The sequence below is a fragment of the Scardinius erythrophthalmus genome, assembly GCF_964197995.2.
Source record: "Scardinius erythrophthalmus genome assembly, chromosome: 22".
In the NCBI taxonomy this organism is placed as follows: domain Eukaryota; kingdom Metazoa; phylum Chordata; class Actinopteri; order Cypriniformes; family Leuciscidae; genus Scardinius; species Scardinius erythrophthalmus.
In genome coordinates this window covers 16,940,775-16,955,833 of record NC_138242.1, presented here as the reverse complement: position 1 = coordinate 16,955,833, position 15,059 = coordinate 16,940,775, and the positions used below count along the sequence as shown (strand labels likewise).

Sequence of the window (15,059 nt, the reverse complement as noted above, 5' to 3'; positions counted from 1 at the left end):
CTTACCAAATATGGCTCCTTTTACCACTTAAGCAAACACTGCACATCGACAAATTTGATACATGCCGGATTTCACAGTTATAACATAAATATATCTTTAATCGCCTCATAATTCATCCAAAAAACAATTATTCACACATTATTGGATTAAATACGAGGCATACCAGTGCCAAAAACATCTTGTGAATCATATCCTTCGCCATAAATGGAGCGAGTCACCTTCAAAAGCCCACATCAATCCACTTCTATAATTGAAATTATGAACCTCAAGCTACTGCTGAGTTATACAACTCCAGATGTTCTCGGATCAAATTAAATCACTTTCATATCATCAGTCAGTGCTTTGCCATTAAGGGCAGGACGGTGGGTTACAGGTTATAAATTCTGCAGGTGGTCAGCACGGAAATTAAAGCGTGATTAAAACTTACGAATGGTCGGTCATAACATTGACTTGAAGGCCGGTTTTCATGTTTGGGCTTAGCTTTGTAATTAATGAATAAGTATTAGGGATGCACTGATAATAAAATTCTATCTGTTAACGTCATCATGTTATGGGAGATAACTGATATGCAGATAATAAAATTACTGTACTATTTTGTTTAAATAAATTAAAAATAGAAATGTACAAATTGGGAAATTAGCATGCACAATTAAATATTCAATATCTGACAATATATATTGAATTGGCAGATATTCATAAATTATATATCTTTTTTATTTATTATTATTATAATTATTTTAATATTCTGGTCAAGTCACTAGAGCTTTATCATAATCCCCATGCAGACTTTCAGTTGAAAGCAAGGTTATCATTGGAGGAGGTGATATAAAAGATCAAACGGATGCATCACAGACGCTTCCATCAGCTGTATATGAAGCGATTTATGAAGTGATTAATGGCATGACTACACAGCAGTTGGCATATAGATGCTGAATGCTGACGCCCGCGATCAAAGCCGCCAGCACCTCACAGAGATGCATGTGTGCCCAGAGCTGGCAGGATGAGAAATATAAGCACGGGTTCTTCTATCAGCTCGTCTCCATTCATCTAAAAACGAAGCCGCGATTCACTAGAAGGTCAGAAAACATCAATGGGCGCTATTTGAAAAAAATAACTGAGCCTTTGCTCTGAATCTAGGTATGCTGGTATTTCTAGCCAAGGTTAGAAACTTTGTGAGAAACAGACCAACAGAAAGAGAAACAGACGGGTAGTGAGCAAGGAGGGAGGGAACAGAAAGAGCGAGATTAAAAAAGGGAGAGGGAAAGCTGAAATGAGCAGGGGGGGGGGGGGGAGCGATAAGGTGAGATTCACTCTGAAACTTAAATTTTTGTTTTAAAGTACAAAAAAAGTTTTCTTTTTGCTTGGTTCGAACAAATGATCTGTGAAAAGAGATGCTTAACTTCTAGAAAAGTCTGATCGTCAGACGATAAGTGATATTTTCTATTCATTATATATAGCTTATAAAAAATAGAAATAGAAAATAAATAGTGCAGTCAAAATTAATGCATTAACGCATGCGATTCATTTTTTTCAGTTTAACGTGTTAAAAATATTTAACGCAATTAACGCAGTATTTTTTCCCCCGTCAACGTTTGGCTAGCGTTCATTATATGATGACACTCATGTGAATTCATGCGAATGCTTTTAAACCATTCAAGTGTGATAAGACACAAAAGAGAACGCAGTGCAGTAATGGCGTAGCCTGGGAAAACCCAGACAACTTCCGGCAAATTTTGATTTGCTCTACAAGTAGTCTGGCAAAGAGCTCATTCAAGCCCATTTCTAATCCGTCGAAAATCGCGGCACCAATCAGAAACGTTGGGGCGGGCTTTATACAATGACGATCGCTCTGATTGGTTTTAGGTCCGTTGGTGAAGCGCACATTATTATATTCAAATTGCAAACACATGAGGACAGTCTCCATGAAAGACCCACTGGCAGATGAACATGCTACTATATTTCTCTCCGAAACGGTAGGAAATTAAATTAGATTTAATAGAGGATTTTAACTGTGGTAAGATGATTGACAGGGCAGTTTAATTGACAGGATGCACGCGACAGATCCGTCCGATAAAGATGACGAATATCCCAAAGCTTGTCTACTTTTTTGCTACACATTCAAAAGTAAATACATTTTCTTCACAAAAAGAGTACTTTTATGGCGTAGTGTAACTTAGGCGAATTGGGATGCAGCATATATTACACGATGACGATCGCTCTGACTGGTTTTAGGTCTGAGGCATTTGAGCGACGTGCGATGGTGACGCCCCTTTGGAAATGAGTTATTAATGAAGCTTTGCCAGACCATAACTCAGTTACTACTGAGAATGGTCTGGTTTTAACAAGGCTAGTAATGGCGCACACTATCTTTGAATCTCTTGTCTGTGACACACACTAGACTCGTGCACACAGAAAGTTGAGTATCCTCGCAAGCACAGTCTTAAATGAGTTAAATGAAGTCTTAAATGAATGTAAAGAGTGATGAAATGGGATGTCATGTGCGTGTGATCTTAAAGTGACAGAAGCCTAATAAAACCTGCTGTCATTAAACATAAAGAACAAAAGAAAAAGAGAAAATCACTCACTCACTGCTCTTGACTGAAAACATTTTTAGCTTTAATAAGGATTCATCTATATTTAATTTATAATTTATGCAGTGAAGACTGTGAAGTGTTTGATAACTTAATTCAATTTCTGTATATATCCTACCTAGTTAGACCTACCTGAAAATCTTAAAGCACTGTTTACATGGGTCAAAAACAAGGTTACATGGGTCAAAAACAACGAAAACAATAACTTTTTGTGCATTTTGACAGGGCAAGTAAAAATATGAACCAGTCTGACTCAGCTAATAGAAAAGAATTAGCCCTGATATATTGAAGGGCACAGGTAAAAGTGACATTTATTATACTGGGTTTGTGTGAAGATTGTTTTGAGTTCAATTAAATTATTAATAACAGAAAAATGTGCGACTAATTAGTTATTTTTTTTTAATCGATTGACAGTTCTAAAAATAACACATTAAAATTTAAATGCAACTGCGTTCTTAAAAAGTGGAATCCTACTGGTTTAATTAGGTTTTACATTTTTTATTATTATTTATATTATTTGTATTTATTATTATTATACTACCTATTAAATGAAATGTAAAAAACTAGACTAGAATGGGAAACATGGCTGTAAATGTGGCCTAAATTAAGTTCTCTCTCATTTAGTTTGTGAACAAATGTTGGTTTGAAGATACTGAAAAACATATTAAATATATTATACTTTTGGTAATGAAGTAAACAGCAATATTTGTAAAAATTGAGGGGAAAAAAGAGAAGAGATAATTTACTACGAAAAGGTCATAACATCTGAAGATGCTTTTGATGCTGGGTTAATTTTGTGTTCGTTTATCAAACATCTCTAATAGGTCTCACAAGAAAAATATGTGAGACACCAAAATATACCGTATTCATGGAAAGTGCCAAACTATACTGTAGAGTGCAGGACTGTGGTACTACAGTATGTTTCACGCAGCCTCATATGGCGTGATAAGATGAATGGGGTTCATAAAATGAAAAGGCGTTGGGACTCATCCCTAACATGAGCTCTACCTCCTGCTCTCTGCTCTCCCAGACTGCTTTGCAGCTCACAGGCTCAGCACAAAAGGCCCTTTATGATGTGCACCTGACATGCGGCGAAGAGCAGCGTTCCCACAGAGATTGGCTTCACTGCTCCACCTCTCCTCTCGCTTTCGTCCTCTCCGAATCTCTGTGTCCCCAGTCTGGGGAATGAGCGTTAGCTGGCAGGGCTCCGGTTGCTCGACCAAAGGGAGATTTGGGGAAAGATCCATCTCTGGGTCCGTCTAAAGCTGGTGCTACTTGCACCAAATAAGTCACCCAGTTGACCAAAAGAGGCTCAAGAGTTTTACCAGACCACTGAAGTTTACTAAATAATCTGAAGCATGTCAGATCAGTCAAGGGGACTTGATACAGAAAAAATATGTTTTGTGTTTTAATGCAGCTTTAGCTGTGCACTCTATAAAAGCAAAGCCTCAGTTCACCCAAAAATTCTGTCATACGTACCTTCATATCATTACAAACACATATGCTTTTCTTTCATATGTGGAACATAAAAGGAGAAATTCTGACTGGTCGCTCTTTTCCATTCAACTACAATGAAAGGTGACTGATGTTTCAAGCTTCAAATTAGGGCTGGGCGGTATATCGAGTTTGTACGATATATCGATATATTTTTTTGAAACGATATGGAATGAGGCAATACCGTTTATATCGATACAGTAGTTTGATATGAGCACATCTCAAAAACGCGGAAGACGCAGGGTGAGCTGCCGCAGTGAAAGTACATAGCACAATTTGTCCTAAACATGACACAAGCTTATATTAAGGGCTTCAAAATAACTGGTAAGATATAGTTAACAAGTTTAAAGCAGCTTGCCCTGTCAGATGCTTACTGACAGATACTGTTGCTGACTGACAGATAAATACTTGCGCTGTATATGCGTTTGAGATGTGTTGCTTTCCTCAGTGCTTAACTTACATTTCACAGGTATATTCTCCATCTGTAAATGTTAGAAAGTCAAACAAATATGTCCATTTCACTGTCAGGAGAGGACGAGCTTCTGCAATTGAATCTCCGCTAATATTCAAGCTTCCGTGAATGAGCGACGCCGCGCGCATGCGCGCCAAACAGACGGAGCACAATAGAATAGTAGCGCAATAATTCTGACTAAAATATACATATTGCTAAAATATTTGTTGTTGGAAACAATAAATATGCCATATGGGGAATTTTAAACCTACAAGTATATTTTTATGAAAGTGATCATTATAACGGGGTAATCAAACGCAGGCTAATAGTTTAAGTTCTTTTGTTTTTATTTTCATTTTTAGTTTAGCCTTTAGTCAATTTAAAAACAAAAGCATTATTTTTGTTAGAATGTAATGTGATTTTAACCACCTTTTTGCACATAATATATTGCATAGCCTACATTACATTCACTATATTTGTTTCCATATCCTCCAATATCAACATTGTTTGTAGGATATCATTGGGCAGGATGAAAATGGCATGTTTTTTAAATAAATACAGATTTTCTTTATCCAAATGGAAAAATGTAGAAAGTACCGAGATATATATCGTATATCGCCATTTAACCCAAAAATACCGAGATATGATTTTTTGGCCATATCGCCCAGCCCTACTTCAAATGGATGTGAACAAATCATTCTTTTAAATTGGATGTTTTCAATTAATTGATCCAGTTCACAAAAGTGGTAAGAATGCTTTGTTCTCAATCAGACTGATCTGGATCTCAATGATCCAGAAGTCCAAATGGGTAATAGGGTTGTAATGGTTGCCTAAATTAAGTTCTCATTTAGTAGGGACAAGTTAGTTTGGGACCAAATGGTGATTTATATCTGAATCATTGAATCGTCGAATGAACGAATTGTTCCTTTGAGGATCTTTTCAATGAATCAATTGATCCAGTTCACAAAAGTGGTAGTTCTGTTCCTCATACAAGCCATGACTGGCAGTTTTTATGCAACAATTGGAAGTTTGTGTACAAATATTTGTACTGGGTTAAACGTACTGTAATAAGCCCTTTACATGTTGGTTAAATGGCCTCTTCCTGTCTAAATGAGTGAGTCTTGTCCAGAATAAGCTGGACCAGACTTTATGCCAATAGAGATTTGGTAAGATCCCTATGTGAAGGTTAGGTAGAGCATGGGCAAAAACTGAGATGTAAAGCTCATCAACAGAACAGTAACATTTCACTTATACAACAGAGATAAAGAGAACGAAAAAGAAAGAGACAGCACATGTTGTGCATTACTCAAACAAACGTGAAAGTGGCCTGAGACAACAGGGAAGCTTTCTCCAACTCTTTCTGCACCAGCATTGCTTCCAAAAAGCCAATATGCTGATGCCCCCATCTAATTTTCAACCTCTGGCTAAATTCCATCAATCAAATCTCTTTACTCTCTGAGGCCCCATGTGTCTAACAAGAGCGAAAGACCTGAATGAACCAATATCAACTCCAAGAACGCCAAAGACAGCCTGTGCTAGGTCCTTATTTTTACAAGGCACGGCCGTATTTGTCAATTAACTTCTCCGTTAAGAGTTTTCGAGATCAGAATCTGGCTTTAGAGGAAACAGACGCACGAATAACCGCACGTCAATGAGTTTAGGAAACTGATTGAACATCGGTTCTCGTTGTGGCTTTTCCAAACTGTTGCAGGTGTTTCTGTTGCTCCAATGCCAACAAAAAGGGCCTCATAGGGGCTTTCATAACATCTCTGTCAAGACCAAATTGAATCACTGAGCAGACAGACCTGGTCTGATTTAAACATGTCCTTTGGCAGTTGGCAGTGTGGATAGCATGTCTGCAGCTCTGATTAGAAACAGTTAGGTGTTTGCCAATAAGCGCATACTATTTTGCACAAGAGCATCTGCCAACAAACATATAAAAGTCTGGAATCTGCCTTTCAGCACTAAAGTTGCAGCTCGGCGGTTTTGTTTTGCTTTTGGTACGTTCAGGTTTTCATTCCCAACCCACATCGCTTGGTGTATCGTCTCAATGAAACGCATATTTCCTGCTTTCCTCCATTACATCCTCAAACCCCTCCTGATAGAAGACACCAAGGAATGGGGGGATAAAGCGTTCGGGATTCTTATCTGGGTATTCGAGGGGGAAAAGGGTTTAAACATGGAGTGATTCACACAGGCAGGTCGGCTCATCCCTCGCAGCTGGCCCTTTAAATGAAACCTGCTGTTTCCCCCCCCGTGTTTACGTTTGGCTGCCTCGCTCTTCTTCATCGGGTTTCAGACTACAGGAAAGCTCTGAGCAAAAACAAAGGCTTTTTCAAAGGCAACCTCAGCAGGTTAAGATAAAATGTTTTTACTGTCCAATATGAAAAGCACCTGCTGCTAAATTAAGAGGGCCGGCTCAGGTACTGGAGGCCACTTTACAGTCACAAAAAGCTGTGGAAGAGATTGAGGACATACTGTACACATGGGGGACCGAGAAGGGTACAATTAATCGGATAATCGAGATTACACATATTAAAAGTGCTGATTAAAGCATTCCATTTAGATCTACTTCTGTTTCTTTTTACAACATATTTCAGCAGTAATTAAAAAGAGTCACACAAAATTGTCTAAATTTAGGATTATTCTAAATAATATTTTTGTTTTTCATGCTATAAGAGAACCAATAAAGTATATTTTATTTTATTTTATTAACTAATCACACATTTATGTAATTAATCCTGATTATTAATATAATAGTTTTATATTGTAATAATGTCACGTTGAATCCCCAAAATAATGTAGTATTTTAGCCATTAAATATAGCCATTCAACATTACAGTACAGTACAGTACAGTCTTCACATAAACTATAAATTTTACATGCATAAACTATAAATTTAATATATATGTTATATACATGTTTCTTAAGCAAGTTTCTAGAGGATAATGTGACACTGAAGACTGGAAGAATGGCTGCTACTGTAATTTAGCTTTCCCATCACAGGAATAAATTGCATTTTATATTAACGTATTATAAATATATTAAAGTAGAAAACAGTTATCATAAATTTTAATAATATTTCACAATTATTACTGTTTTTATTGTATTTTGATCAAATAAATGCAGCCTTGGTGATTTCTTTCAAAACCATAAAAAATTGTACTGACCACAAACTTTTGAACAGTAGTACGTATAACAAATTTTCCAAAGGATAATAAAAAATAATTAATGTACATGATAAAAAAAAAAAAAGATATGGTGTGGGCCATCCATCCTTTTTGTTGAGCCCTGTGTAGCCTGCATTTCGAATATAAAGTGCAGCTGCTCCACACAAAATAAGGATTTTAATGTAAACTCGATTCATATAGATTAATAACCATGATATTTTAAAAGAAATATTTAACAACAATAAAGTGTCATAATTATGCAGCCCTAGGACAAACAGAGCAGTGGAAGACGAATCAGCTAAAGACAGGTTGTTATCCTTTGGAAATGTAACTGTGAGAAATGACTTCCCTGGCTTGTAGGAACATCAATGACAGAAGCAGGCACTTCCACATTTCCACAGTTTCATCCAGATGGATGAACAGTGCAAGCCAAGCAGATCAAGTTTAGGCTCCGCAAGAGATGTTATGAAATTTGAAGTCTGGTTCTCTGGGTAGAGCTAGCAGTGGAGAGCGAGAAAGAGAGATAAACAAATCTGCAAAATCACTTCATTTATTCCATACCTGGAAGCCTTGAATATGGGCTAAATACTCCAGCTGCTGGGAAGGCTGGATGGAGCCACAGGCCAAAGCAGGTGCTTTCCCCTTCAGGACCAGGGCCTCAGCGGTGGGTGACGTCCCGCTCAGCAGCAGCTCTCTCGCAATGGCTGCGGTGTTTCCCACCGATGGGGTGTAGAACGGCCCCGCGGAACCTTGGCCAATGTCTTTGGGTGTCAGATAGTTTCCAGGGACTCCCTTATTCCTGCTTGCTTCCATTTCTTGATACACATCCGGGGAGAGGTGAAGAATTCCTTTTTGTGCTATATAGGGATGGAATAAGAATAACTGGTATTATACCTGAACCGCTAAAACATGCATCAGTAGTGTTTACTTAAAAAACAGAACCTGGACCCCACACAGTGTTAGCCAATTTTAGACCAATCTCCAATTTTTCATTTATGACAAAACTTTTGGAGAAAATAGTCCTGCAACAATTACAAAGCTTCCTAACTGATAATGCGATTTTTGAAACTCTTCAATCTGGGTTTAGAAAACATCATACGACAGAGATTACATTGCTGAAGGTTTTTAATGATGTACTAATAACCTGTGACTCTGGCGACTATGCAGTTCTTGTGCTTTTAGATTTAATTGCTGCATTTGATACAGTAGATCACTCTGTACTTATTGCCCGATTGGAACAGTGTGCAGGCATTACTGGCAGTGCACTGGACTGGTTTATATCTTACTTTACAAACAGAAGCTTCTCAGTGAAGATTGGAGAATTTTCCTCTAGTAAGGCTGTGTTATCGTGTGGGGTTCCTCAAGGGTCTATTTTGGCCCCCATTCTTTTTTTCCTTATGCATGCTTCCACTAGGTTCTATTATTAGAAAACACGGGTTGTCATTCCATTTTTACGCGGATGACAATCAAATTTATCTGCCCTTAAAGGTCCCGTTCTTCGTGATCCCATGTTTCAAACTTTAGTTAGTGTGTAATGTTGTTGTTAGAGTATAAATAATATCTGTAAAATGATAAAGCTCAAAGTTCAATGCCAAGCGAGATATTTTATTTAACAGAAGTCGCCTACATCGAACGTCCCGTTTGGACTACATCCCTCTACTTCCTTCTTTAATGACGTCAGTAGAACAGTTTTTTGACTAACCTCCGCCCACAGGAATGCTCCCTCAACTCTACCGAAATTCGTTTATGTACTTGCGCACTTCTTATAACTTACTGTGTTTACTCAGCTCTTAGGTGATTTTCTGAAGTAAAACTGACGCTTCATCTTTTGTGTGATGTACAATAAACTTTATTAAACTCATCAGTATATGTTTGATCATCATTCAGACAGCAGACTTGTAGGCTATTAATAAATAATGGATACAAGCAGATGACAAATACGTTATAATAACCGTAATTAAACTACTAAACTATACCTGTTTCATCTCTATACAGCACTCTGACTCTGTAGGCATTATTGTCCAACTCGAACTGAACACCGTTACTGAGAGTTTCTGATATTATCATCATTCCGTGAGATGAAATTGTCCTGACAGACTGAGCGCGAGCTCATGAAGCTCCGCCCCCTGGGTCGTGCAGCAGCAGCTTATTTGCATTTAAAGGGCACACACTAAAACAGCGCGTTTTCTGAGCCCCAAAAAATGACAATTTAAACATGCTGTAAAAAATGATCTGTTGGGTATTTTGAGCTGAAACTTCACATACACACTCTGGGGACATCAGAGACTTATTTTACATCTTGTGAAAAGGGGCATAATACGAGACCTTTAAAACGCTCGTCAGATAGTCTGGAAACTCTTATGGCCTGTTTGACCTAAGTAAAGACTTGGTTGTCTTCAAACTTTCTGAATTGTAATGAGAGCAAAATGGAAATTATTTTATTTAGACCCTCAGACTTCTCCACCATTGCTAAAGTAAATTTTGGTGGTCTGTCTTCTTGTGTGAAGCCGTGGGTGAGAAATTTGGGAGTAGTATTTGAAGAAACTTTGAAATTTGATATTTAGTTGTGAAATCCTGCTTTTTTCAGCTAAGACTATTATCAAAAGTAAAGACATTTCTTTCTTTAAAAAATTTCGAAAAAGTAATACATGTATTTATTTCTTCAAGGCTGGATTACTGCAATTCTCTATATGTTGGGATTAGTCATTCAGCAATGTCACGATTACAATTAGTACAAAATGCGGCAGCTAGACTTCTGACGGGTGAAAAAAAAAAACGGAATCATATCACGCCAATTTGCCAGTGCATTATAGAGTTATGCAGTTTAAACTTTTTCTTTTTGTGTACAAATCTTTAAATGGTCTGGCATCATCCAATTAGATCACTCCGGTCATCAAATCAGAGACTCCTGTCTATCCCGAAGTCAAAATTGAAGTGTAGGGGGGGACCGTGCCTTCTCTGTAGTTGCCCTTAGATTATGGAATGTCTTGCCCATTTCAATTAGAGTGGCCTCATCGTTATTTGTTTTTAAATCCAAGTTAAAAACATTTTTGTTTGATAAGGCATTTAACACATGCTGACGCACTATTCCAATGTATCTCACTATTATTTTAAATTGGTGAAGCACTTTTTTTATGGTATTCTACTCAAATCTATATTTGTACTGTTGTTTTATTGTTGTTAGTTTTTATGATTTTTTATTAATACTGTAAAGCACATTGGACAATGTAAATTGTATTTAATTGTGCTATATAAATAAATTGCCATTGCCATTAAGACAAGTTAAAAAGGTCATAAATATGTATATATATACATTTTCATAATACATTTTAAAGTAACTAATAGTTTTATTCAGCAAGGAAATATTAAATTGACAGTAAAGACTTTTTGAACAACCACTGTTCTTCTGATCTTTACAATCATCAAAGAGTCCAGAATTTTTTTTTACCCCGGTTTCCACCAAAATATGAAACAGCACAACATACAGAGCAGCAAATCAGCATATTACAATGATTCCTGAAAGATCATGTGACTGCATTATTTGAGTATAACTATTTTAATAATAAATTTTTTTTTAAACTTTTAAATTATATATACACTATGAGTGAGTGTACACACACACACACAAACATACTATACACAGTGTGTGTGTGTGTGTGTGTGTGTGTGTGTGTGTGTGTGTGTGTGTGTGTGTGTGTGTGTGTGTGTGTGTGTGTGTGTGTGTGTGTGTGTGTGTGTGTGTGTGTGTGTGTGTTTGGTTTATATTACATTGTGGGAACCAAATGTCCCCACAAGGATAGTAAAAACCTGAGATCACCTCCATTGTGGGGACCAGCCAGCGGCCCCCATGAGGGAAATGGGTTAATAAACATATATTTTTGAAAATGCAAAAATGCAGAAAGTTTTCTGTGATGGGTAGGTCTGGTTCACTATCTTTGTGGGGACTCTCCATAGACTTAATGGTTTTTATACTGTACAAACTGTATATTTTATCTCCTTACACTAACCCTACCCCTAAACCTACCCATCACAGAAAATTTTCTGCATTTTTACATTTTCAAAAATATATAATTTAGTATGTTTATTAACCCATTTCCCTCATGGGGACCGCTGGCTGGCTGTGTGTATGTATGTATGTATGTATATATACACTGTATATACACTACATGCATATATACAGTGAGGAACATAAGTATTTGAACACCCTGCTATTTTGCAAGTTCTCCCACTTAGAAATCATGGAGGGGTCTGAAATTGTCATCGTAGGTGCATGTCCACTGTGAGAGACATAATCTAAAAAAAATAATCCAGAAATCACAATGTATGATTTTTTAACTATTTATTTGTATGATACAGCTGCAAATAAGTATTTGAACACCTGAGAAAATCAATGTTAATATTTGGTACAGTAGCCTTTGTTTGCAATTACAGAGGTCAAACGTTTCCTGTAGTTTTTCAGCAGGTTTGCACACACTGCAGGAGGGATTTTGGCCCACTCCTCCACACAGATCTTCTCTAGATCAGTCAGGTTTCTGGACTGTCGCTGAGAAACACGGAGTTTGAGCTCCCTCCAAAGATTCTCTATTGGGTTTAGGTCTGGAGACTGGCTAGGCCACGCCAGAACCTTGATATGCTTCTTACAGAGCCACTCCTTGGTTATCCTGGCTGTGTGCTTCGGGTCATTGTCATGTTGGAAGACCCAGCCTCGACCCATCTTCAATGCTCTAACTGAGGGAAGGAGGTTGTTCCCCAAAATCTCGCAATACATGGCCCCGGTCATCCTCTCCTTAATACAGTGCAGTCGCCCTGTCCAATGTGCAGAAAAACACCCCCAAAGCATGATGCTACCACCCACATGCTTCACTGTAGGGATGGTGTTCTTGGGATGGTACTCATCATTCTTCTTCCTCAAAACACGTTTAGTGGAATTATGACCAAATATGACTTTCTCATCTGTGAGATGTGGTCTCATCTGACCACATGACTTTCTCCCATGACTCCTCTGGATCATCCAAATGGTCACTGGCAAACTTAAGACGGGCCTTGACGTGCTGGTTTAAGCAAGGGAACCTTCCGTGCCATGCATGATTTCAAACCATGACGTCTTAGTGTATTACCAACAGTAACCTTGGAAACGGTGGTCCCAGCTCTTTTCAGGTCATTGACCAGCTCCTCCCGTGTAGTTCTGGGCTGATTTCTCACCTTTCTTAGGATCATTGAGACCCCACGAGGTGAGATCTTGCATGGAGCCCCAGTCCGAGGGAGATTGACAGTCATGTTTAGTTTCTTCCATTTTCTAATGATTGTTACAACAGTGGACCTTTTTTCACCAAGCTGCTTGGCAATTTCCCTGTAGCCCTTTCCAGCCTTGTGGAGGTGTACAATTTTGTCTCTAGTGTCTTTGGACAGCTCTTTGGTCTTGGCCATGTTAGTAGTTGGATTCTTACTGATTGTATGGGGTGGACAGGTGTCTTTATGCAGCTAACGACCTCAAACAGGTGTATCTAATTTAGGATAATAAATGGAGTGGAGGTGGACATTTTAAAGGCAGACTAACAGGTCTTTGAGGGTCAGAATTCTAGCTGATAGACAGGTGTTCAAATACTTATTTGCAGCTGTATCATACAAATAAATAGTTAAAAAAAATTTTTTAGATTATGTCTCTCACAGTGGACATGCACCTACAATGACAATTTCAGACCCCTCCATGATTTCCAAGTGGGAGAACTTGCAAAATAGCAGGGTGTTCAAATACTTATTTTCCTCACTGTATAAATATATATATATATATATACTGTATATGTTTCAATATTTTTTTGTGTGTGTCCTTAACAACATTTGTGTTTCAGGCATGAAGGATATCTCAAATCATAAGGCCTTTTCAGGTGTGCTGTACTATTACTTTTGATCTGACTCATGATTTTCACTTGATGGATGATAACAGGGGCTTCTTTCCCTAAAAGGGTCAATTTTAATCTGTTAAAAAATTAAGTTTTGTCATCTTTTATGAGAACACTACACAGCATATAAATAACCTCAAATCTGACAGACAAGGACTAAAAGCCACAAAACTCTAATTTTGGGGTTCTTACAGAAGCCAATACAGAGTGAAAAGGAAAAAAAGATGAGAGAAACAGAGCAGCTGCAGCAAATGTTCTCATCTGTGCACAGATTCTGCTTCCTGTTTGTGTTTTCCGTCCCGAACGAAGTCTCTAAAAGCAGCCGGCTGGTCTCCACAATTTCTGACAACTCAGAACAAGCAACAACTGATTTAACTTAGTGTTCGGACCATAAAACTGGTAAATATTATCTCAGAAAATTGTGAGAAATGTAAATAGGCAGTTTCACAACGCTGTAGTGTGCCGTTGACGTAGCCCTTTAATTCATGGAGTGAGAATGTAAATGAAAACCAGCAGTTTGGAGTTCCCGTCGGCCATTTCAACAAGGCTGATTGGCAAGGAGGCAACTGACATTGAATCCTTAAAATGTCACACAACAACATGCATTTCATATTACACAAATCAGCATCCCAAGCCCACATGAGAAAAATGCATACTTAAAATGGTATAAAACGAGAGCTGTGAGCCAGAATGACATCAATTGGGAATTGCGACAAAAAGCACATAAACGCTAAGAAAAAACAATACCACCACCCCATCGGCACCATCATTTCTCTTTCTTTTTTCATTCTCTCTCTCTTTCCCCGTTCCAACATGTTCCACCCAGTATAATGGGTTGAATTTGAGAATGGTGGGCTGGAGATTGGCCAGCTCATGGCCCAAGCTGTGATTTAAAACAGATAACACACAAGGCCCAACTGTAAATCAACACAATGAAGCAATGCTCCAAGACACTAAACACTAACACACTGACATATTCACACACACACACAAGCATAGCGTAGTGCTGTCTTACTCATACATTCAGTTTTCGTGGAATCCTGCTCTACTTTTTTCCCCTTTATACACACAAACAGACTCTTTCTCACACGCACACTCCAGCAACCAGAAACATGCATCAGGAAATAAATTATGGCCACTTTGCAGACCAAAAGCTGCTGAAAAGCTGCTGAAAAGCTCAACTAGAATGGGGTTCTCATATTTTTTTGCCTTCTCATAGCTGTGGATGATTGTATATAAAAAAAAAAAAAAAAAACTCAATTAAGAAGATGTGTTGCCTTTCTGGGACACAACGCAACACTAAGACCTCCCATGCGTCCCTTAATCCGTCCCTCCCACCCCATTTCCTTAATCCGTTCATTACGCCACACACAAAAATATAACACATTTGCCATGTATTTCTGTGGGTTTGTACATTCAAAAGAATGCATCACAGGATTAAAGCTCAAACCTT

At 38.0% G+C, this 15,059-nt stretch overlaps 1 protein-coding gene across 3 annotated transcripts in view; it reads right to left on the bottom strand.

Annotated features, from left to right (window-relative positions):
- Positions 1-15,059, bottom strand: part of stau2 (staufen double-stranded RNA binding protein 2) — a 127,607-nt gene that overhangs the window by 47,234 nt on the left and 65,314 nt on the right. For all 3 annotated transcript variants that reach the window (XM_081353449.1, XM_081353448.1, XM_081353450.1), the window contains one exon: positions 8,268-8,563. In XM_081353449.1, the coding sequence (XP_081209575.1) occupies positions 8,268-8,563 (296 nt within the window). The remainder of the gene's footprint in view (positions 1-8,267; positions 8,564-15,059) is intronic.